General features: G+C 44.9%; 1 protein-coding gene across 7 annotated transcripts in view; it reads left to right on the plus strand.

The window, feature by feature from the left end:
• Nucleotides 1-17976, plus strand: part of WDR83 (WD repeat domain 83) — a 162274-nt gene that overhangs the window by 65483 nt on the left and 78815 nt on the right. For all 7 annotated transcript variants that reach the window (XM_085654447.1, XM_085654443.1, XM_085654446.1 and 4 more), the window contains 4 exons: nucleotides 542-781; nucleotides 2473-2593; nucleotides 6835-6940; nucleotides 9327-9375. In XM_085654447.1, the coding sequence (XP_085510573.1) occupies nucleotides 679-781; nucleotides 2473-2593; nucleotides 6835-6940; nucleotides 9327-9375 (379 nt within the window). In that variant the 5' untranslated portion in view covers nucleotides 542-678. The remainder of the gene's footprint in view (nucleotides 1-541; nucleotides 782-2472; nucleotides 2594-6834; nucleotides 6941-9326; nucleotides 9376-17976) is intronic.

Consider the following 17976-nt stretch of genomic DNA (forward strand, 5'->3'; position numbering starts at 1 on the left):
AGCAGTGCTTGAGTAGGCACTGTATCAGCCAAAGTAGGCTCGGTACATTTACACCCCCCTTGGCTACGCAAAGTGCTCTGAGGCAACCAAAAGCAATATGCAGCGCCTCGAAAAATACTGAAAGAATACATGAATTTGCAGCTCTACCTCTATGTACATAACTACAAAAAAAAACATATCCCTGCAAGCTAGGAGTAAACATGAATGAAATTGAAGGGGGGGTGGGCGGTGTCTGTTATGGAATGCACACAACGCCTTAATACAAGGACACAACTGTTCCTGGCCTGGACTTTCTTTGCACAAATTATTATGGCCTGTTGGTGCGATAGACTAATTGATTTATTGAACTAATACTGCAAGTCTCAAAAGGCAATGTGGTGGTGAATAAAATCTGGAAAAGCATTGCTGTCCTTGTCGCATGAAGTCTGATGACATCCCTATGCTTGAACGATCACACGTTTAAAATGCACTCCTCGTCGCTAACTTATTAGGCGATATTTGTAACTGTTCTCTGAATCTCGCCTGCTTTTATTTCAAACAGAGTTAAAGACTGGCCATTCTGGAGGAAGGAACTGTGAGCTCAAGAAACGATCAATCCTGTGGTTTTGCTGTTAGAGAATCCGCGACAATCGCGAAACTATGTACCGCTAATTGTCTAGTCCTGGAGCCCATTCTAACATGGCGTTCCCTGCACCGATGCCAAAGAAGCAAGAGCTGCCCGAGAAGCTGATCCGAACCATTGAATGCAAGCAGGGCGCAGTCCGAGCTGTGAGATTCAATGGTATGTATGCCAGCATTCAGGCCATGCCCTACAATCAGGGCACAAGTCCTAAAAAAAAGAAGTGGGGGGACTAACCTAGTTTGGCAGTATGCAAGGGACATCACGGTTCGCGACATCACGGCGCACGACATCACACATGCCATCACAGGATTTGACCTCATAAAAAGTGGCATCACAAGCCAAGACTTCACAGGAAGTGGCATCACAAGAAGTGACATCAGATCTAAAGCCCTCACATATGTTTAGCAGGTCTGTCATGTGTACGTTTGAGCGCATTGCGATGATAATAGCATAGTGAGCTATGGAAAATGATATGTGACTTCTACACCTTGCATTCCCCCAGTTTTATGTAACACATCCTGTACATTAATTTACAAACGTATATCATTTATTGTACATGTAATATGCACGTGTTGATATCAAGCGCTCTGACACCCTGCATTCGGATGAGTGGGGCTATACAAGAAAAAATGGTGGTACTTAAATTATTTCAATACCTCATCAGGTGTAGTAAGCTCTATATAAATGCAATTTGCTTTGTGTAGACCAACACATCAGACATTCTTACAGTGCATGCATATCTCCTAAACAGGGATTGAACAAAGTGAAAAGCTGCCTCTCAAGTATGTGTGAAGTGCTAACAAGGTGTGAGCCTTTGTTTCCCCTCCGCTTCATTTGCATCAGGTGTGAGGCTCCTGACTGCTCCCAGCCAAGAGACTCGAATAAAAGGAGGCCTGATGACCCCTCAAATTCGGCCTTTGTTATGGGCCCAGCAAGAGCCTTAAATAGGAAAGCCCAGTCCCCGCCTGCACCTTGTTGCAGATGGAAAGCAGACAACGTGCAGACACTGCTGAAAGTGTCCCCGTGTTTGAAAATTACACCAGGACGAGTTCAGCACATTGTTCAGTGGGGCCCAAATTCTTGGCATGGTGGACGGCGTTAACCCTGTGAAAATAGTAGGTGGATGCCGTCCACACGCGTGTACCCCCGACTCGTGCCCCGTCTACAATCCATCCATATGCTGGTTGCTGCTAGTTGGTTTTCATGCAGTCATTTTCACTCCTCGTCCGAGCTCAGTGTAGACGGTCATACACCCACTGTACATACCTGCATACCGCCTGGAGATGTTGGCATGTGCCGTGGGAGCATTCACTAAGGTGAAGTCTGCATGTTTATAAGACACAGAGGACAAAGGTCTGCATGCAGAACTGCTTTCCAAATTTTAAATCTTGGGTTTCTTTGTTACTGACAACTCATGACGATCACATCTATGAGCATGCTGTTACTATTTTGAGCTACTATCACCTTAAGAAATGTGTCTTTGCTCCATTTAAATGTGGGGCTACGTTATCACCAGTTAACTTGTCAATTCTCACTTTGACTACCTTGATTTCTTCCAAGAATTGAGCGGCGTTGCCCAACATTGTGTGACGTTTCGGTTTATGCCAATATCAAGCTCCTTTAGGTGGTGAATCCAATATTTATATTATCTTGTCCAACATGGCTCCTAATTTTTCTCTACACGTTCAAGGCCTGTCAAGTACTCTGGATAGTGTATGTGTCAACAGTAATAAGGCTAAAAAACTCAATATCTTGGCAAAAAAAGGATACTGATGGGCAAATATTTCACCACTTTTCCCACCTCGCTGTTTTGTTGTTACACTTGTTTCTTCTTTGATTTTGTTAACCAGTGGATGGGAATTACTGCCTCACCTGTGGAAGTGACAAGTCTCTGAAGCTATGGAACCCCCACAAAGGCATCCTCCTCAAAACCTACAGTGGCCACGGCTACGAAGTGCTTGATGCTGCAGGGTATGTACGCGCTGGCTGTTGTGGGAGGGTTCAGGGACTTTGTCGCTGCGACAATAAACATCTGTGAAGTTATTCAGTAGTGGTGGCTATGGAGAAACATCTCTGTTTCTGAGTAGTTTGTAGACCCTTTGAAGACACAAGACTGGTTCCGCACAGTTAGGGAGCCTGGAACTTCTTATGACGTACAGCCAACAAAGAGGGATGGTATTGAATTAATTCTGAGATGCCATATGGCCAACCTATTGGCACATTGACCATCCTGTCTGCATAGGAACAGAATTCCAGTCTCTTGGTCCATGACATGTGCATTTTAAATACCTACTGGGATTAAGCTTGGTTCTAAGACAGGGAGGCAACTGTGACATAGTGGGGTAAAGAGATTTAGCTACAGTTACTTAGACTGGTCAAGTGAAAAGGCTGGCTAGTTAGTAGTTGGGTCTCTTCCCTAGGCCGCATTTCCTTCCAACAAGTCATTTGTTACGCAATTGCCACTGTGCCGTCCCGTTGAAACACAACCAGATAGGCAGAGGGCAAAATAAACGACTATTAAGTGGATTATTGTTAACCTCTTGAACGACATTTTTAAATAAAATGTAATGATGCACATTCGATTTTTTTGTGTGCAAGCTGCTCCGCTTTCTGTAATTGGGATTTTTGTTTAACGATGCAACAGATCACCACCAGTGCTTTAAATGGGCCTGTACTCACCAGTACCAAGTACCGGCACTTCTAAATTTTCTGCGCTTGAGTACCGGAACTTCACCTTGCCCAAAGAGAGTACCGGTACTCACTAGACAGCAAGGCAAGCTCGGTAAAATTGGCATATACAAAAAAAAGCGCAGCACAGTGCCGAAGTCAGTCTGTTTTCATGAAGCACTCTGATCTAGTGCTAATCTACCCTCACAATGTGCTAATTGAGCAGCGGCCTGGCCCGTAGGGATACATTAGAGCTGGCAGGAGGTTTTGGGGGGGGGCGACTCACACTGTGATTACTTACACAGAGTTTTCTCAGGCTCTGTGGAGTCAATAGCACAGTAGGTGTGTGGGCAGGGCCTGCTAACAGGCATATCTCCTGACTCTCGGGAAATCGGTGAGAAGGCTTCCTGCTGGCATAGCAGAGTCCGGCAGCACTTGTTTGGAGGCAGAGTGAGAAGGAAGGTGGTGACAGTGATGCTGTAGCACAGCTGATGGGAATCCAGGTTTAGTCATGTGGGCAGCAGCTAATGTAAGTGTTTCTAATATACGTGTACTAAATGCCCTAAGTGCGTGCACATATGTCCCTGTGTGTGTTCTTGCATGCGTGAGTGTTGTCTGCACTGTGCAGCACAGCAGATCTATAGTTGCAAGCCCCACAAGCCCTGCATTACCAGACTCTGCCCGCCCATGAAGCGCAACTGAAAGGGTTCGCTTGTAGCAAGTGCTAGGCCACTCTCTCTCTTCATTACAGAGTCGCTTTCTCCGCAGTGTTTCAACATGATTGTATTTTGTTTTTTGGAACCGTTTCCTCTTGGGTTAAGGAGGGCGCTCTGGGAGGGGTAAAGGTGGGTGAACCAACAAATTACCAAGGAGAGCCCAGTCAGAGTCGAAGCAGGAAGTCTGGCTTGGCCTTAAAAGCCTGTGCATAAGCCGAGCCACGAAAACATTCCCATTGAAATAAAAGTGTATTTTTTTCATGTGGAAGCATTTTACCTTGGTGCATCCCACGTGACAACAATGCCATTAGTGATATAGGAAGTAATTCACTTTTCAGGTGCATATATATATATATTATCTACTGGCGGTCGCCAGTAGATAGTTATAGTTAGGACCGAGTTTCCATAGGAAATCTCAAAATTCTATTTTGAATAACTTTGGCGCCGATTGACGAATCCTCGCGAAATTTTCAAAACTAATGGGGCGCTCCGCTCCTACCCTGAAAGTCTCGGGGTGATTCGTCAAGCAGGGGCCGAGAAAAAGGGGGGGTCCCAAAACGCGTTTTCCCCATGGATTTTTCCATAGGGACTTTAGTCGCAGCTACAGCCCGAACGGCTGAACAGAATTATGTGAAATTTGGCAGAAAGGTAGCCATAAGGTCCATGAAGTGCCTTTTGCAGGTTTGGTGTAAATCTGTTCAGTATTTCTAGAGAAAATAGCATTTAAATCAATATATATATCTGTACGCGCGCAGCGTGCGCGCTGGGTGCGCGCACCTTGCCGTGCGCGAGCGCAATTCTGATTGGTTGTTAGATCGTAGTAAACATTCGAATCGGTCGAAACCAGGAAGTGTCGGCCGCCATTTTGTCTCTCGCACTCTGAGGGGGTGAAAAACAAATGTGGAGAACGTGAAAAGGGGGCAGGGTGGACAGTTCCTGACCCCCTAGCCGTGGTCAGGGGGTCCCAGAAAGACCCCCAAGGGGCAAAAGTTTTTTTATTTTTTTTTTCGAAAAATCGCCGAGTGCGCGCACCCTGCGCGCACCACCCAATCGGAAAAAATTCTGCGAAGTTCGCGAAGCGTGCGCGCACACCGCGATTTATCGAAAAAAAAAATGTATTTGGCCCACTGCGTAAAGTGGGCGCGCGGTGCGAGAAGCGCACCGTGTGCCCACCGTGCGCGAAGCGCACCGTGCGCGCGCCGTGAAAAAGTTTTGTTAAAAAAAAATATATTATTAAATACATAACTTAGCATTTAAAAAAACGTACAAATTCACTGAAAAAACCATAGGTTTCACACACGTTATAGTTAGGAATTAGCATTTAAAAAACCTTGCAAATTAACTTAAAAAACCATAGGTTTCACACATGTTATAGTTAGCTGGGCATTTCCCTCGTAAAAAACCAATGAAATTCCCCCGTTATAGTTAGTGCAGGCAACTATAACTCACGCGACCGCAATCTTCTGCTGATGACGTCAGATATTACATCACTGATGACATATGTGTCTTTCTGGAAAAAAAAAAATGTAATATATGTATAGCTAAAGATGAATGGAAGAAGACATGGGTAAATAAGTGTCTAAATACAGTGATGTAATATCTGACGTCATCAGCAGAGGATTGCGGTCGCGTGAGTTATAGTTGCCTGCACTAACTATAACGGGGGAATTTCATTGGTTTTTTACGAGGGAAATGCCCAGCTAACTATAACATGTGTGAAACCTATGGTTTTTTAAGTGAATTTGCAAGGTTTTTTAAATGCTAATTCCTAACTATAACGTGTGTGAAACCTATGGTTTTTTCAGTGAATATATATATATATATATATATATATATATCTCTATATATCTATATTATATATATACTATTTTCTTTTCATGAATGAACTAACATTATAGTGTATTAAATCTAACACACAATGTGATTGTACAGCACACATCCTGAACTTGTGCATTTGAATCTACTATCATATGTGCTAACGAACAAAAAGGAGGTAGGTAAGTTAGAATATTTATCTATGATCACACAATTTGGTGATGTGGGGAAGCTGGGATTGATCCCAGAATTTCTGCCTTTGCATTGTGCAATTCAGCCTCTAAGAGGCTATATCTTGCTTTCGCTCCTGTATTACAATAAAGGTCACAATTTTGTCTTTATTCTTGCACATGAGATTAGAGTTTGGGTAGTAGGCAGATGCACCATCAAATTTCAGTTCATTTTGGGCTTGAGGGTGCAAGACGACCTGGAACTCAGCCAGAGCCAGGCATCCTGGCTCAAGCTTTCAACAGCTTGCCCACCTCCAAATAGAGGGAGTCAGACTTTGCAGCAGGTAAGGAGCTGGGTGATGTTTGGTATGTGGCAATGAAACAGGAGGGTTAACCATAGTTAAATGTTTCCCAAAAATGTTAAGGAAAATATATTGTGCAAGTCATAGGTGATTTAGGTGTTGCACCATGAGAAGCCCATGTTAATATTAAATGTATCATTTTGTTCGTATAAGGGGAAAGGAATACTCAAAATATACCAGAAATGCTTTAGTGTCATTATGCACATCTGCACATCAATTAAATCTCAATCAAAATAAATGTGTGCCCGTGGTGGGGTCCCTTAGCACTGCCTGTAGCCCTCCACCACCTAGTCCACATCTCAATTTGATGAGTAGCTGCACTTATTTTTTTCTATTTAAAGCACTGATCACCACAATTGAGGAACAGATGGCATTGCTTGTGCCTTTAGCAGTAGTTCATAATGAGATTTGTTTACTTATCTGTTATTCAGTAGGTCAAAAGTGAATTTAGAATTGTACACTTCTTCATCTCCACTTTCCAGGTCCTTTGATAACAGCCAGCTGTGCTCCTGCGGGTCGGATAAAACTGTGGTCCTCTGGGACGTGGCTAAGGGGCAGGTGATCCGGAAGTTCCGTGGACATGCTGGGGTAAGTGGCAACAAATAGGAGAATTCAGCTTCGAGGCTGAGCCCATTCTCTCTCCCCCCCCCCCTTTGTTTCCCCTCTGCCTTCAGCTCCTGCTATTGGATTGGAGCCCACATACAGCTCTACTCAGGGCTTTGAGTGGGATGAAAACTCTCAACCGGGCGTGGCTTAAAACACGTAAGCTAAAAATCTGTGCTTAGCATAGTGTGCCGCCTGACTTGTATTTTGCTGTTTCTGTCATTGCATCCAGATATATGATACAACATGTAACATCATACCTACAACAAGTCAGGACTATTGGCTTTGTCAGTGGTTGTTAGTTGCATAAGATAAAAAATCAGCAACTAAGGCTAGTATATAATATTGAAAAAGCTTCCACTTAAAGCCCTGGTGACACCACGACTATGTTGCTGCTCCAGAGTTTCAAAAAGAGAAAGGAAATCCAGAGAGAAAATGACTCTCTTTAAAGGATTTCCCTTCCCCCTACAACGCTCACCTGGCATGACGTCATACCGTAACTTCTCCAGTAGTGAGAAGTGAGCAGTGTCAGCACGCGCACATCGATGTACCTGCTGTCACTGCAGTCCCAAAAAAAATGGACCGCCTGTGCCTGGCCCAAAACAGAACCCAATCGAGACCCGTTTTGAGGCCACCTTGAAAAAACTGCCAGTGCTCAGCACCGGTGAGACCCGGCCCACTTAAAGCCCTGTCTCTACCGATTCAAAGCAGTTGTGACGTTCTACAGTTACCTTCTACACACATGTGACTCTCCCAAAGCACCTTGTTTTTTCCTGCAGCATCTCGTGCTATTTCAGTCCTGCGAGGCACATGCAGGCATAGCAGTGCGAAGCAACTTTGACTTTGGGAGACCAACGCCATGTCATTATTGGGCCGGCATAGGTCCGTCAATGCACATCGATCCTGCAGCATCCTGTGCTATCCATTACTAGAGCTCACACGCTGTTCTGAAGTGCACCGCCACCCAACAGTGTACTTTTCTATTAATTGGCCCATAAGCCCAGCGAATACACCAGATTTCGGACATCCTGCACCTCTTTCGCTTGGACTTGCATACAGCACTTCAGACCTACCCAGTCCCTCCACATCCATATAGCTGCCGAGTTTCCCAGGCCATGTGTAATGTGCTGCTCCAGTTCAGGTTCTTTACTTTGAATTGTGGTACTGGTGGTCCTGTTTTATAATGCACAAACAAGACTACAAGTCCCAGAATTCAAAGAAAAAGCCCTGGCTGGAGCCAGCTTGCCTGTACACTTCATTTGTCACACTTAGCAGCCATGGTGTGCCAGTTATAGAGCTTGTGCATCCTGCAAGTCACTGCTTACCGGCGACACCCCCTGCTATTCCAGTAATGGACCCCTCACACCATCGTCATTAACTGTCAATCCTCACCCACAGTTTGTTTCTATGCTAGCACTGGAGTTTATCAAATGTTCTGTTCGTGTCGGAGCCCATCAACATTATGCAGCACCACGCTTCCAGTAAATGAGCATGTCAGAGGCAGTGTTCAATTTCTCATGGTTGTTAGTTACATAAGATAAATAAGCAGCAACTAAGGCTTGTATATAATATTGAAAAAGCTTCCACTTAAAGCCCAGGTGACACCACGACTATGTTGCTGCTCCTGAGTTTCAAAAAGAGAAGGGAAATCCAGAGAGAAAATGACTCTTTAAAGGATTTCCCTTCCTCTACAACGCTCACCTGGCATGACGTCATGCCGTAACTTCTCCACTAGTGAGAAGTGAGCGGTGTGAGCATGCGCACATCGATGTGCCTGCTGTCACTGCAGTCCGGAAAAACACGGACCGCTTGTGCCAGGGCCCAAAACAGAGCCCGATAGAGACCCGTTTCAAGGCCCCCTTTAAAAAACTGCCAGTGCTCCGCACCGGTGAGACCCGGCCCACTTAAAGCCCAGCTTCACCCGGTGACCGTTATTTATGTGTTAACCCAATGTGTCTAATTACTTTTGTAGTCCACTCCAAGCTGAGTCCGACGCTGTGGTGTAGCTTCAGATGCTCTCCGGCATCAGATCCTTTCCAATCCCACACATTAACCCTTTTTTTTTCGGGCGCAACACATCCTAGAAGATTAAGCACTAGACCTTATCTTTCACCCGATGACGCAAAAAAATGCTCCTCGGTGCTGGAGTCCGTGTTTTGATGTATTGTTAGTTTCGACTGCGTGAGCGACTCATCCTGGAAGCACCAACTTACGGTTTAAAGTCAAGAAGTTGTAACATTCTGAAGCCAACACTAGATGGCAGGATTGTGTAGAGTATGTATGTGATGTACAACAGCACATGCAGCAAATATTCTATGTGGATGGAGTGGCGACAAAATACTACTAAAAACACTGTTTTTCTCTCTAACAGAAGGTGAACTGCGTGCAGTTTAACGAGGAGGCAACGGTGATAATGTCAGGTAATGAACCCCGCAGCCTTAACCTGCATGCCTAAAAGTTTTCCTTTGTGCAATGATACACTCTGGTGAACTGGTTTCTTTCAAAGCCCTTCTCTGCTTTTAGGCGTATTCATAACCTTTTCCGGGGAGGGGTGAATAAATATACATACGTTATTAGGATTGTGTTATGATGGGTACACAACTTTCTTCAGCACTGCACTCCCTCCCAACCGCCCCCGCCCCCCCAATCGAGCTTATTATGCTCACCCTTCTTTTTGCGGCCACAACATGCTATTTGCATTTGTTAACGAGGCTGCGTGTTCTTATAAGGTCATACCAGAGGCGCAACTAGAGCCAAATGTCGGGGGGGGGGGGGGGGGGGGGGGGGGTCTGAGCAAAAATTTCGGGGGGGGGGCTGAACTTTAAGCAATCGGCAGAGTGGAGCTGCAGGGGCTCTTAGAAGGGGTGAAACAACAGCGAGGCCTCATTAACATGCAAATGGTCTTTTAAAGACCTGTGAAGTGCTCGGGTGCGGCTGCTTTTTTGCCCGGGAAGGTGTCTCATCCCGGGCTGCCACACACGACGGGGGGGGGGGCCTGAAGCCCTGTGAGTCCAATGGGTGTTGCGCGCCTGGGTCATACAGAATGTATTTAATAGGATTATTCCATTGGGTGTCCAACCAGCTGAATGTTAAAATAGAGCACACATCCCTCTGTTTTGGTCCAAGCCTACCTTAAAGCCCAGCTGTCTGGTTTGCTGAAGACATCTTGGACATTCAGAAAGCTAACCTGGGAATGCATTCCTCCCATTGCTTACCATTGGCTTTGTGGTTTGCAACTCACGTCTTCTGACATTCTCTTTGCTGGCTCGATCTGTTTTAGGCTGTCCAGCTTGAGTTTATGCCTTCCCTTGCCCAGACCTTGTTTATTGTATCCGTCGGATATCTCACTTTCTATGAACAGGCCATTAAATCTTGTTCTTATCTTTTCACATTTGCTCTGCATTTAAATACAAAGGTCAAATGTCAGGCTCCTTCTTCCGAGGGAGCTTGGTGTGTACTTTCGTTCTGTGACTACGAAGTGAGAGCTTTTATAGACAAGCATTTGCAATGCAATAGGTCTCGCATTAGTAAAAGTTTGAGCTTTTGGCGTTGCAAATAATAATGCAACACTAATAGCTCTAATTTTTAGTAATGCGAGACCTATTGCATTGCAAATGCTTTTTTTTAACCGGAATGTTAATTTGTATTTAAAGAGTGGACAGATGAATAGGGAGCAAGGGAGGGAGCAAGATGATGGGAGAGAGTGGAAGAGGAATATAGGGAGAGGTAGAGGAAGAGATGTGGGATAGGAATAGTGAAAGGGAGGAAAAGATCAAAGTAAACAGAACGCACCAATAGATAAAACCTAGGGTAGATGCTCACAAGCCACATTATTGTATCAAAACATGATGTGTGCATTATTATGGAAAAGAAAACTGCAGAGATTAATTAATTAGGCAACAGTAAAGAACAAGCGTGCGCTGTGATAAAACAAAGCGTGGAAACTATGTAAATAGAACCTATGTGCGCCGCGGCCCATGAAGCGCACAGGAATTTGTGGTGCGCCGCGTTACTTCATGGCACCTAGTGCTAACCAAATTGAGTGCGCGAAACACCGTTTAAGAATACGACCCTAGAGTACATGTTAAAACTTACCACACACAACTTTTCCTTCTCAAGAAACCATTCTACACAGAATATCTACAAACTGTACTAGCTTCTATAGACAAGGCTTCTTGGCCGCGGAAAAAAAGTTTGAGAGTACCCATGGACCAACTTCACTGTGGGTGTCTGCATTCTGCTCTTTCACAAGGAGCACATTCACACACAAAGTAGGTCCCTTCAGTGCCAGGTACTACTATAGAAATGTGTGATGATTTTTTTTTTTTACAAAATATATTTTGGCTTTTTGCCATTTTTTATATTGGTGAATGACTGACGGCTCCCCCGAAAACTGAAGTTCTACACAAACCAAAAACGTGGTAGCAGAGCCAGACATTTTGGGTTTGCTAGTGCTTGTTTTAATGTGAATGGTTTCTCATTTATAAAGATATCACTAAGAGGTTGGACTTTATCTCCCAGGACAAACATAAATTGGGATCATCTCTAACCACAGATATTAAGGAGTGCTTTAACTCAATCCACAGACTTCTAAGGATGCTCTAGAACCAGTTACAAGAATGCCACTTGTACTGCATCTGTACAAATAATGTGCATGACTGTGACGGGACTGATTGCGTATGCTTTTCTGATTGGTTAGTTCCTCTCTCATGTTCTGCTACGTAATGCAAATCGCCCTTTGCTGACAGCCGTGAGTTGAGCCTGGTACTGGATGCGTCAACCATCTATTATGAAGTTCCACTAATGCACCAGGATTTCCTAGTGCTCGCCAAAATCGTAGCTTTAATTCAGTTACTCATCAGTAATGTACTCAAGGTGGGGAATGTCTGAAACTTGGAACAGTTACATGTACAGGTTTAATCTCAACATACACTGTGAGTGACATGGTCATACAAAACATGATAGCACAAAGAAGCTTAAATTTGAACTTTTCGAACTAGCACTTTATTTCAGAAAGCTCTGAATACCAGTCACAAAACATTCACTGCCTCATTTCAGTAGTTACAAGACGTTTGACAGCAATGCCCAGTGCCTCCTGTCACATGCCCAGAGCGGCTGTAGAGTAACTGGACTGTGAGTGGAAGAAGTAAACTGCCTACTTCAGATGGAGGTCAGGAAGAGGCTACATGCAAGAGCCCCCATCTAGCAGATTCTGCCAGTCTCAGCTTATACAGTGTGTTCCAAAAGCATGTCCCATTTTTTTAGATTTTACCTGTAACTCGTGGAGGGAATATGGAATTAAGGGAGAGGAAACAAAAGTGAGTTCAGGTCTGAAAAGAGCACAACAGCCCTCCGAAAAAAATAAAATTACAAGGGACCTACTTGACAAAAAGCATGCCTTCAAGTCACGTTACTAAGAACACATTAAAAAACAAATACTGAGATCACTGAACGACATAGAATGTTTTCAGATTTAACTAATTGTACAACACAGTCCTTGGGAAGCACATGTTTAATAATGGAAACCTATAATTTCGGCAAGAAATTTTTACATGCTAAGCACTCTTAGAAACAGAGAGAAATTATCCAAACCAATGCATTACTCTGCTGTTCCAAATCGGGTGTATCAAATACAAAAAATGCATCTTTTTCCCTCTTCAGAACTTGCATAGCATGCAAAAAAATGTTGAACGTCCAACTCTGTAGGGAAGAAATGTAATATTAATTGGCAGAGGCAACTGGTTACAGACTTCATTTATGACACAGATAAATACAAAAATGCATACATCAGCTTGAAGGAAATTGAAGCATGCCTGATCATTCGTCTGAGATCTACTAGGAGCTATTATTTATGTATGAACTATAGAATGAACTTGCAACTAATACAAGAATCGCAAAGCAAAAGTTAGAAAAACAAATAAGACCTTGTGAGCTGAACAGTGGAAAGGGAATAAACGTGCAAGATTTCCGTTGTCCACAAAAAGAGTTAAAAAAAAAGCGATAGACGAAAACAGTTCAAATAATCTGAGCCACTGATATTTACTCTGGGTATAGTCCAAGATTGTGTTGAAAACGCACCTACACCATTATAGAAGGGATTACAACTAATCAAATTGGCCTTGATCCTGCTCAGGAAGGAACGGTACAATCTCAACTGCGAGACTATGTTCCCTCAGAACGAAAACCCAAAACCTTTGGAACAGTTTCAGCCTTGATGGCCTTTCCCAGTGAGGTGCAGCCTGAGTGCCTACAACACATCGCGCAAGGGGAACACACAACTGGGCAAAGCTACACCACTTAAAGCATCTCACCCAAACAGCAAAAACGTGATCGGTGGAAATGGCTGAATTTATTACTCTAGGCACATTTCAAACCATGGTTTTAAGCTCAACTGTACTATTTATGGGGGCTGACTATAGGAACATCTGGCATTGGTTTTGCCCCAGTATAGAAGTCCATCTCGAAACACTATGCCACCGCCCCCTCAAAATGGAAAGAGACCAATTTTGGCCTTGTGGGGCTGCTTCAGTGAGGTGCAGCTGGGTCCACAGCACACGTTGTTAGGCATACCTACAACAATTAGGGTGACTCACGAGCACACAAGCACTGACAAAGTCAACAGGTCATGCCTTTGGGACATCTTGGCTTTGCAAATGTTTCTAGCTATGTTGTACAATATCGCTGATGTTGACAGCATAGCTTTAAAGAGAAAAAAAAGCCATATGCGGCCAGCTGTGTCACTATAGGCACGCGCACCAAGCAAGTTTTTGCCTAGAAAATGAGTTGAGTGTTTTTTTCTGTTTACCAATGAGAGTTGGAATTGTAAAATGAAAGAAATAAAAGTAGCACGGGTGAGGAGGAAGTAACATGGTGAGAATGATAGACTGATGGGGAGGCAATGATTGTGGAAGTAAGGGGGTGTGCTAAGCAACATGGGGCGGGGAAGAAACAGAGGGGAGCAGCAAATGGAGAGTGAGGGAGAAGCACATGAGCGAAAAAGCAACAGGGCGTGGGATAAGCACACGAAGGTGGATGTTAAAGCACACAGGCAGCAAAAGCACGAGCGAGTGCAGTGGAGGAGGGAGACCTACACGAGGGAGACATAAAGGAAGAAACACAATTGCTTAGAGTGCTTTAACCAAAAGAAACAAGCAGTGTCGGGTACACCTGACAGCCTTTGCATGCGCACCGAGGCATGTGACAGCATCCGATGGTAGGCAATGACGCCGGACCAGGCGGGTGCCCAGGAGGTGGCAGAAGGCAGGGAAGGGGTAGATAATACAATTTTGCTGTTTCTGCCATCAGGAAGTGCATGCAATACTTAAACAAGCTGGCTCCGTGGAGCCGACGGGGGGAGGGAAACTGAAAGCGCGCGCTGCGCGCGCTGCCAGCCTCCGGGGACATGGAGATGTGTACGCTTACGGAGTGCACATCTCCTGTCCGTACGCGTGCACATCTCCTGTCCGCCCGTGCCATCTCCTGTTTCCCTTCGGCACAGAAAGCGGCAACAATAGAGTCTCGCCAAGCGAAGCTGCTGCGCTGCGTTCGCTAGGCGAGACCTAAAAAACAAGAGGAATGCAGATTACTGTCCCTTTGGAGCCTGCTCGCTCCCCTCCTGTACTCCAGTTTACGAGGCTGTAACATAAGCATTAAAACAGGCCTGCAGAGAGGAGGTGCATGCACTTTTTGCAGCAACAAATTTTCACATTGCGGTTCTTCTATCAAAGCACTGTTGGCTTTTACTTAATGTGACTCTCCAGCGAATGTCAAATTATCTTTCTGTTTACAGTCAGTGAGTCAGAGTACCAAACCCTTTTAATAATCACATGCATTGGCAAGCCAAAAGGTGTAGCCTACACAACTACATTTAATGAGCAATGGCCTCAGTTTCTGAAACGCATGCAGTAGCACTGTGCCATAACAACCTAGACAACACAGATTACTGCTTTCCAGAAAACTACAAACAGGAGTCCGGAAACAACTACATTATTTACACTACAGCCTTAAACTTCCTGCCTATGTCAAAACATAATTTTCATACAACTTGGCAGACGAGTGTGTTGTCAACAGTGAAATAAGTAAATATGCTGTCTGAAACAATGGCCTACCACCAGGGCCAGCTTTAGCACTGCTGGCGTCTGGTGCGTCACTCTACCCCCCTTCACTCTATGCCTCTCTACTCTAATCTGCACCACTCTATTCTATGCCAGTGCCCTGTCTCCACTACCCTGTACCTCTCCACTCTACCCTGTACCTCTCCACTCTACCCTGTACCTCTCCACTCTACCCTGTTCCACTCCACTCTACCCTGTTCCACTCCACTCTACCATGTACCACTCTACTTTATGCCACTTCACTCTACTCTGAAACAATCTACTGTACGCCACTCCACTCTGTGCCACTCCACTTTATGCCATTTCATTTTACGCCACTCTACTCTGCACCACTCTATGCCACTGTGCTTTATGCCACTAGTTTATGCTACTGCACTCCACCCTGCACCACTCCACTTCACGCTACTCTGAAACAATCTACTCCATGCCCCTGCACTCTTCACCACGCTACTCCACTCTGCAGCATGCTATGCCGCTGCACTCTATGCTGTGCTACTCTACTCTGCACCACTCTAAGCCACTGCCCTCGACACCACTCTACACCTCTGCATTCTACACCAGTGCACTCAACACCACTTTACTCTACGCAACTGCACACTTCACTCTACTTTACGCCACTCTACTCCACGCCACTGCTCTCTACGCCAGCTCTATTCTGTACTCTCAGCTACTGCACGCTATGCCACTCTACACCATTGCACTCTACCATTCTACTCTGCGCCACTCTACGTTGTACCTCTGCACTCTACCCTACTCTGCGCCTCTATTCTGCAAGACTGCACTCTCTGCCACTGAACTCAACACCACTCTACCCTGTGCCACTGCACTCTACACCATTGTGCTCTACGTCACTGCGCTCTACATCACTCCTCTGCACTCTACCCTGCACCACTTCACTCTGAACCACTCCACTCTGAAACAGTCTACTCTACACCATTGCAATTCTACGCCACTCTACCTCACTGCACTCTATGCCACTCTACGTTAATGCACTCTATACCACTGTACTCAAAACCAATGCACTCTACACCAATCTACTGAGCACCACTGTACTCTATGATCCTCCACTCTGATACTCAACTCTGACACTCTACTCCATTAAACTCTACTCCACAACACTCTACAACACTACTCCACTCTAGGGTGCTTTATGGAACTCCCTCTATGCCATTCCATGTCACTTTACTCCACTCTATTCTATGACACTACCCCACTCTACTCCATGCCACTCCACTCTGCCATTACACTCTCCTATTCCACTCTCCTACATTATTCCCCTCTATGACAGTCTAATCTGCTTTACGCCACTTTACTTTATAACACTCTACTTAATACCCTTTACGCCACTCCACTCCACTCTGCTGCACACCACTCCACAATACACTACCCAACTCTGACACTCTATGCAACTCAGTTCTACTTCACTCTACGTCCTTCCACTCTACTTCCTCCATGATACTCCTCGCCACTCCATAGCACTCTGCTTCACTCTACTCCACACTTCTCAACTCTTCACCACTCTGTCACTCCGGAACACTCCACTTTATGACACTGCACGACACTCCACCCCACTGTCTTTTACCCCACCAACTTTTAACCATGCTGAACAGCAGCTACACTGGTGTGCAACATGGCTAAAACATATTGGCAAAGCCAATATCTCTTGAATAGGCGAGACCTGTTGGCTTTCTCAATGCTTATTTTTGTATGGAACCGGCCAAAGAACTACAAATTTAGGCGACAGAAATCCCAACTGTGTTTTTCTTTCATTTATATAGTGGGATGAGGGGTCTGACTAGAAACAGATAGATTGGTATTTTTTCTTTCTCTCCTTTCTACTGGTCCTTTTCTATGAATAAACTGTTTGTGTGCGTTTGTCATACTGCATGACTCATCCTGAGGGATCCAGGGATGTAGTTAAAAGCCTGGGTTGGTCTATGAACTGTCACACACCATGGTAATTCACATGGAGGCCAGTTTTGCAGGTCAGGGTAAAATAGCTGAGAGTGTTGTATCAGAATTGTGATACAAGACAAACCTAGTGAACAAAAAGAAAATTAAAGAAAGCATGCTAAAAGCAAACCCATGTTATGGCTGGTGCGAAGGGTCTTCTATGTCTTGGAGGAGGAGCTCATGCCTCATATGTCGAGATTAATCACAATGCGAATGTCCACAGTCCTGAAGACTGTCGCCTAATATAGCCTTCTAGCCCTTGTACCTCGAGCTATACTGGTTGTTAAAGACCGTGAACCCGAGTTATTGGCACGAGCTGCAGGCGAGGGCGTATAACGAGGGTGAGAACCTTTAACAACTGGTATAGTCCGAGGCACAAGGGCTATAAGGCTATTAGAGCATTCAACTTACTGATGGTAGAATGTTCTAAATTAAAAAGGGAGAGACAGGAAGACAAACAGTAAGCAGAAGGCTTATACTAGCCATTGTAAGGCCTGCTCCAGCATTAAAGGCCCGAGCCGAAGGTGAGGGCTTTAACAAGGGAGGGGGCCTTTAATGGCCGGTGTAGCCCAGCTATGGCGGGCTATAAGGCTATTAGAACGTTCCGCCACTAGAGGGCAGAATTTTCTCACAAATAAAACAAAGGCCTCTGTGAGCCCGAGGGGATTTAAATCCCACTCAAGCTCTGTGAGGACTTTGTTCACAGCTGTTGCTGTGAACAAACATTGGATTGTTGATGCTCCGGGCTTCTACCAGCCATTAGAAGCCCGGAGCGCTGCATTGTCTTCAATGGAGCGCTCCACATTCTATTGTTATACTAAATGTTGGATACTCTGTGGACATGAAAAGATGCCACTTTCATCCCCCTAGTTCAAATGAAGGTGAATCTAAAGCCACCCTTGTGGTTTTTGTGTATGAAGCAACATCAGTTTTGCCCCAAGTGACTGGTCATTA

The sequence above is a fragment of the Triturus cristatus genome, chromosome 4_1 (assembly GCF_964204655.1).
Source record: "Triturus cristatus chromosome 4_1, aTriCri1.1, whole genome shotgun sequence".
Lineage (NCBI taxonomy): Eukaryota > Metazoa > Chordata > Amphibia > Caudata > Salamandridae > Triturus > Triturus cristatus.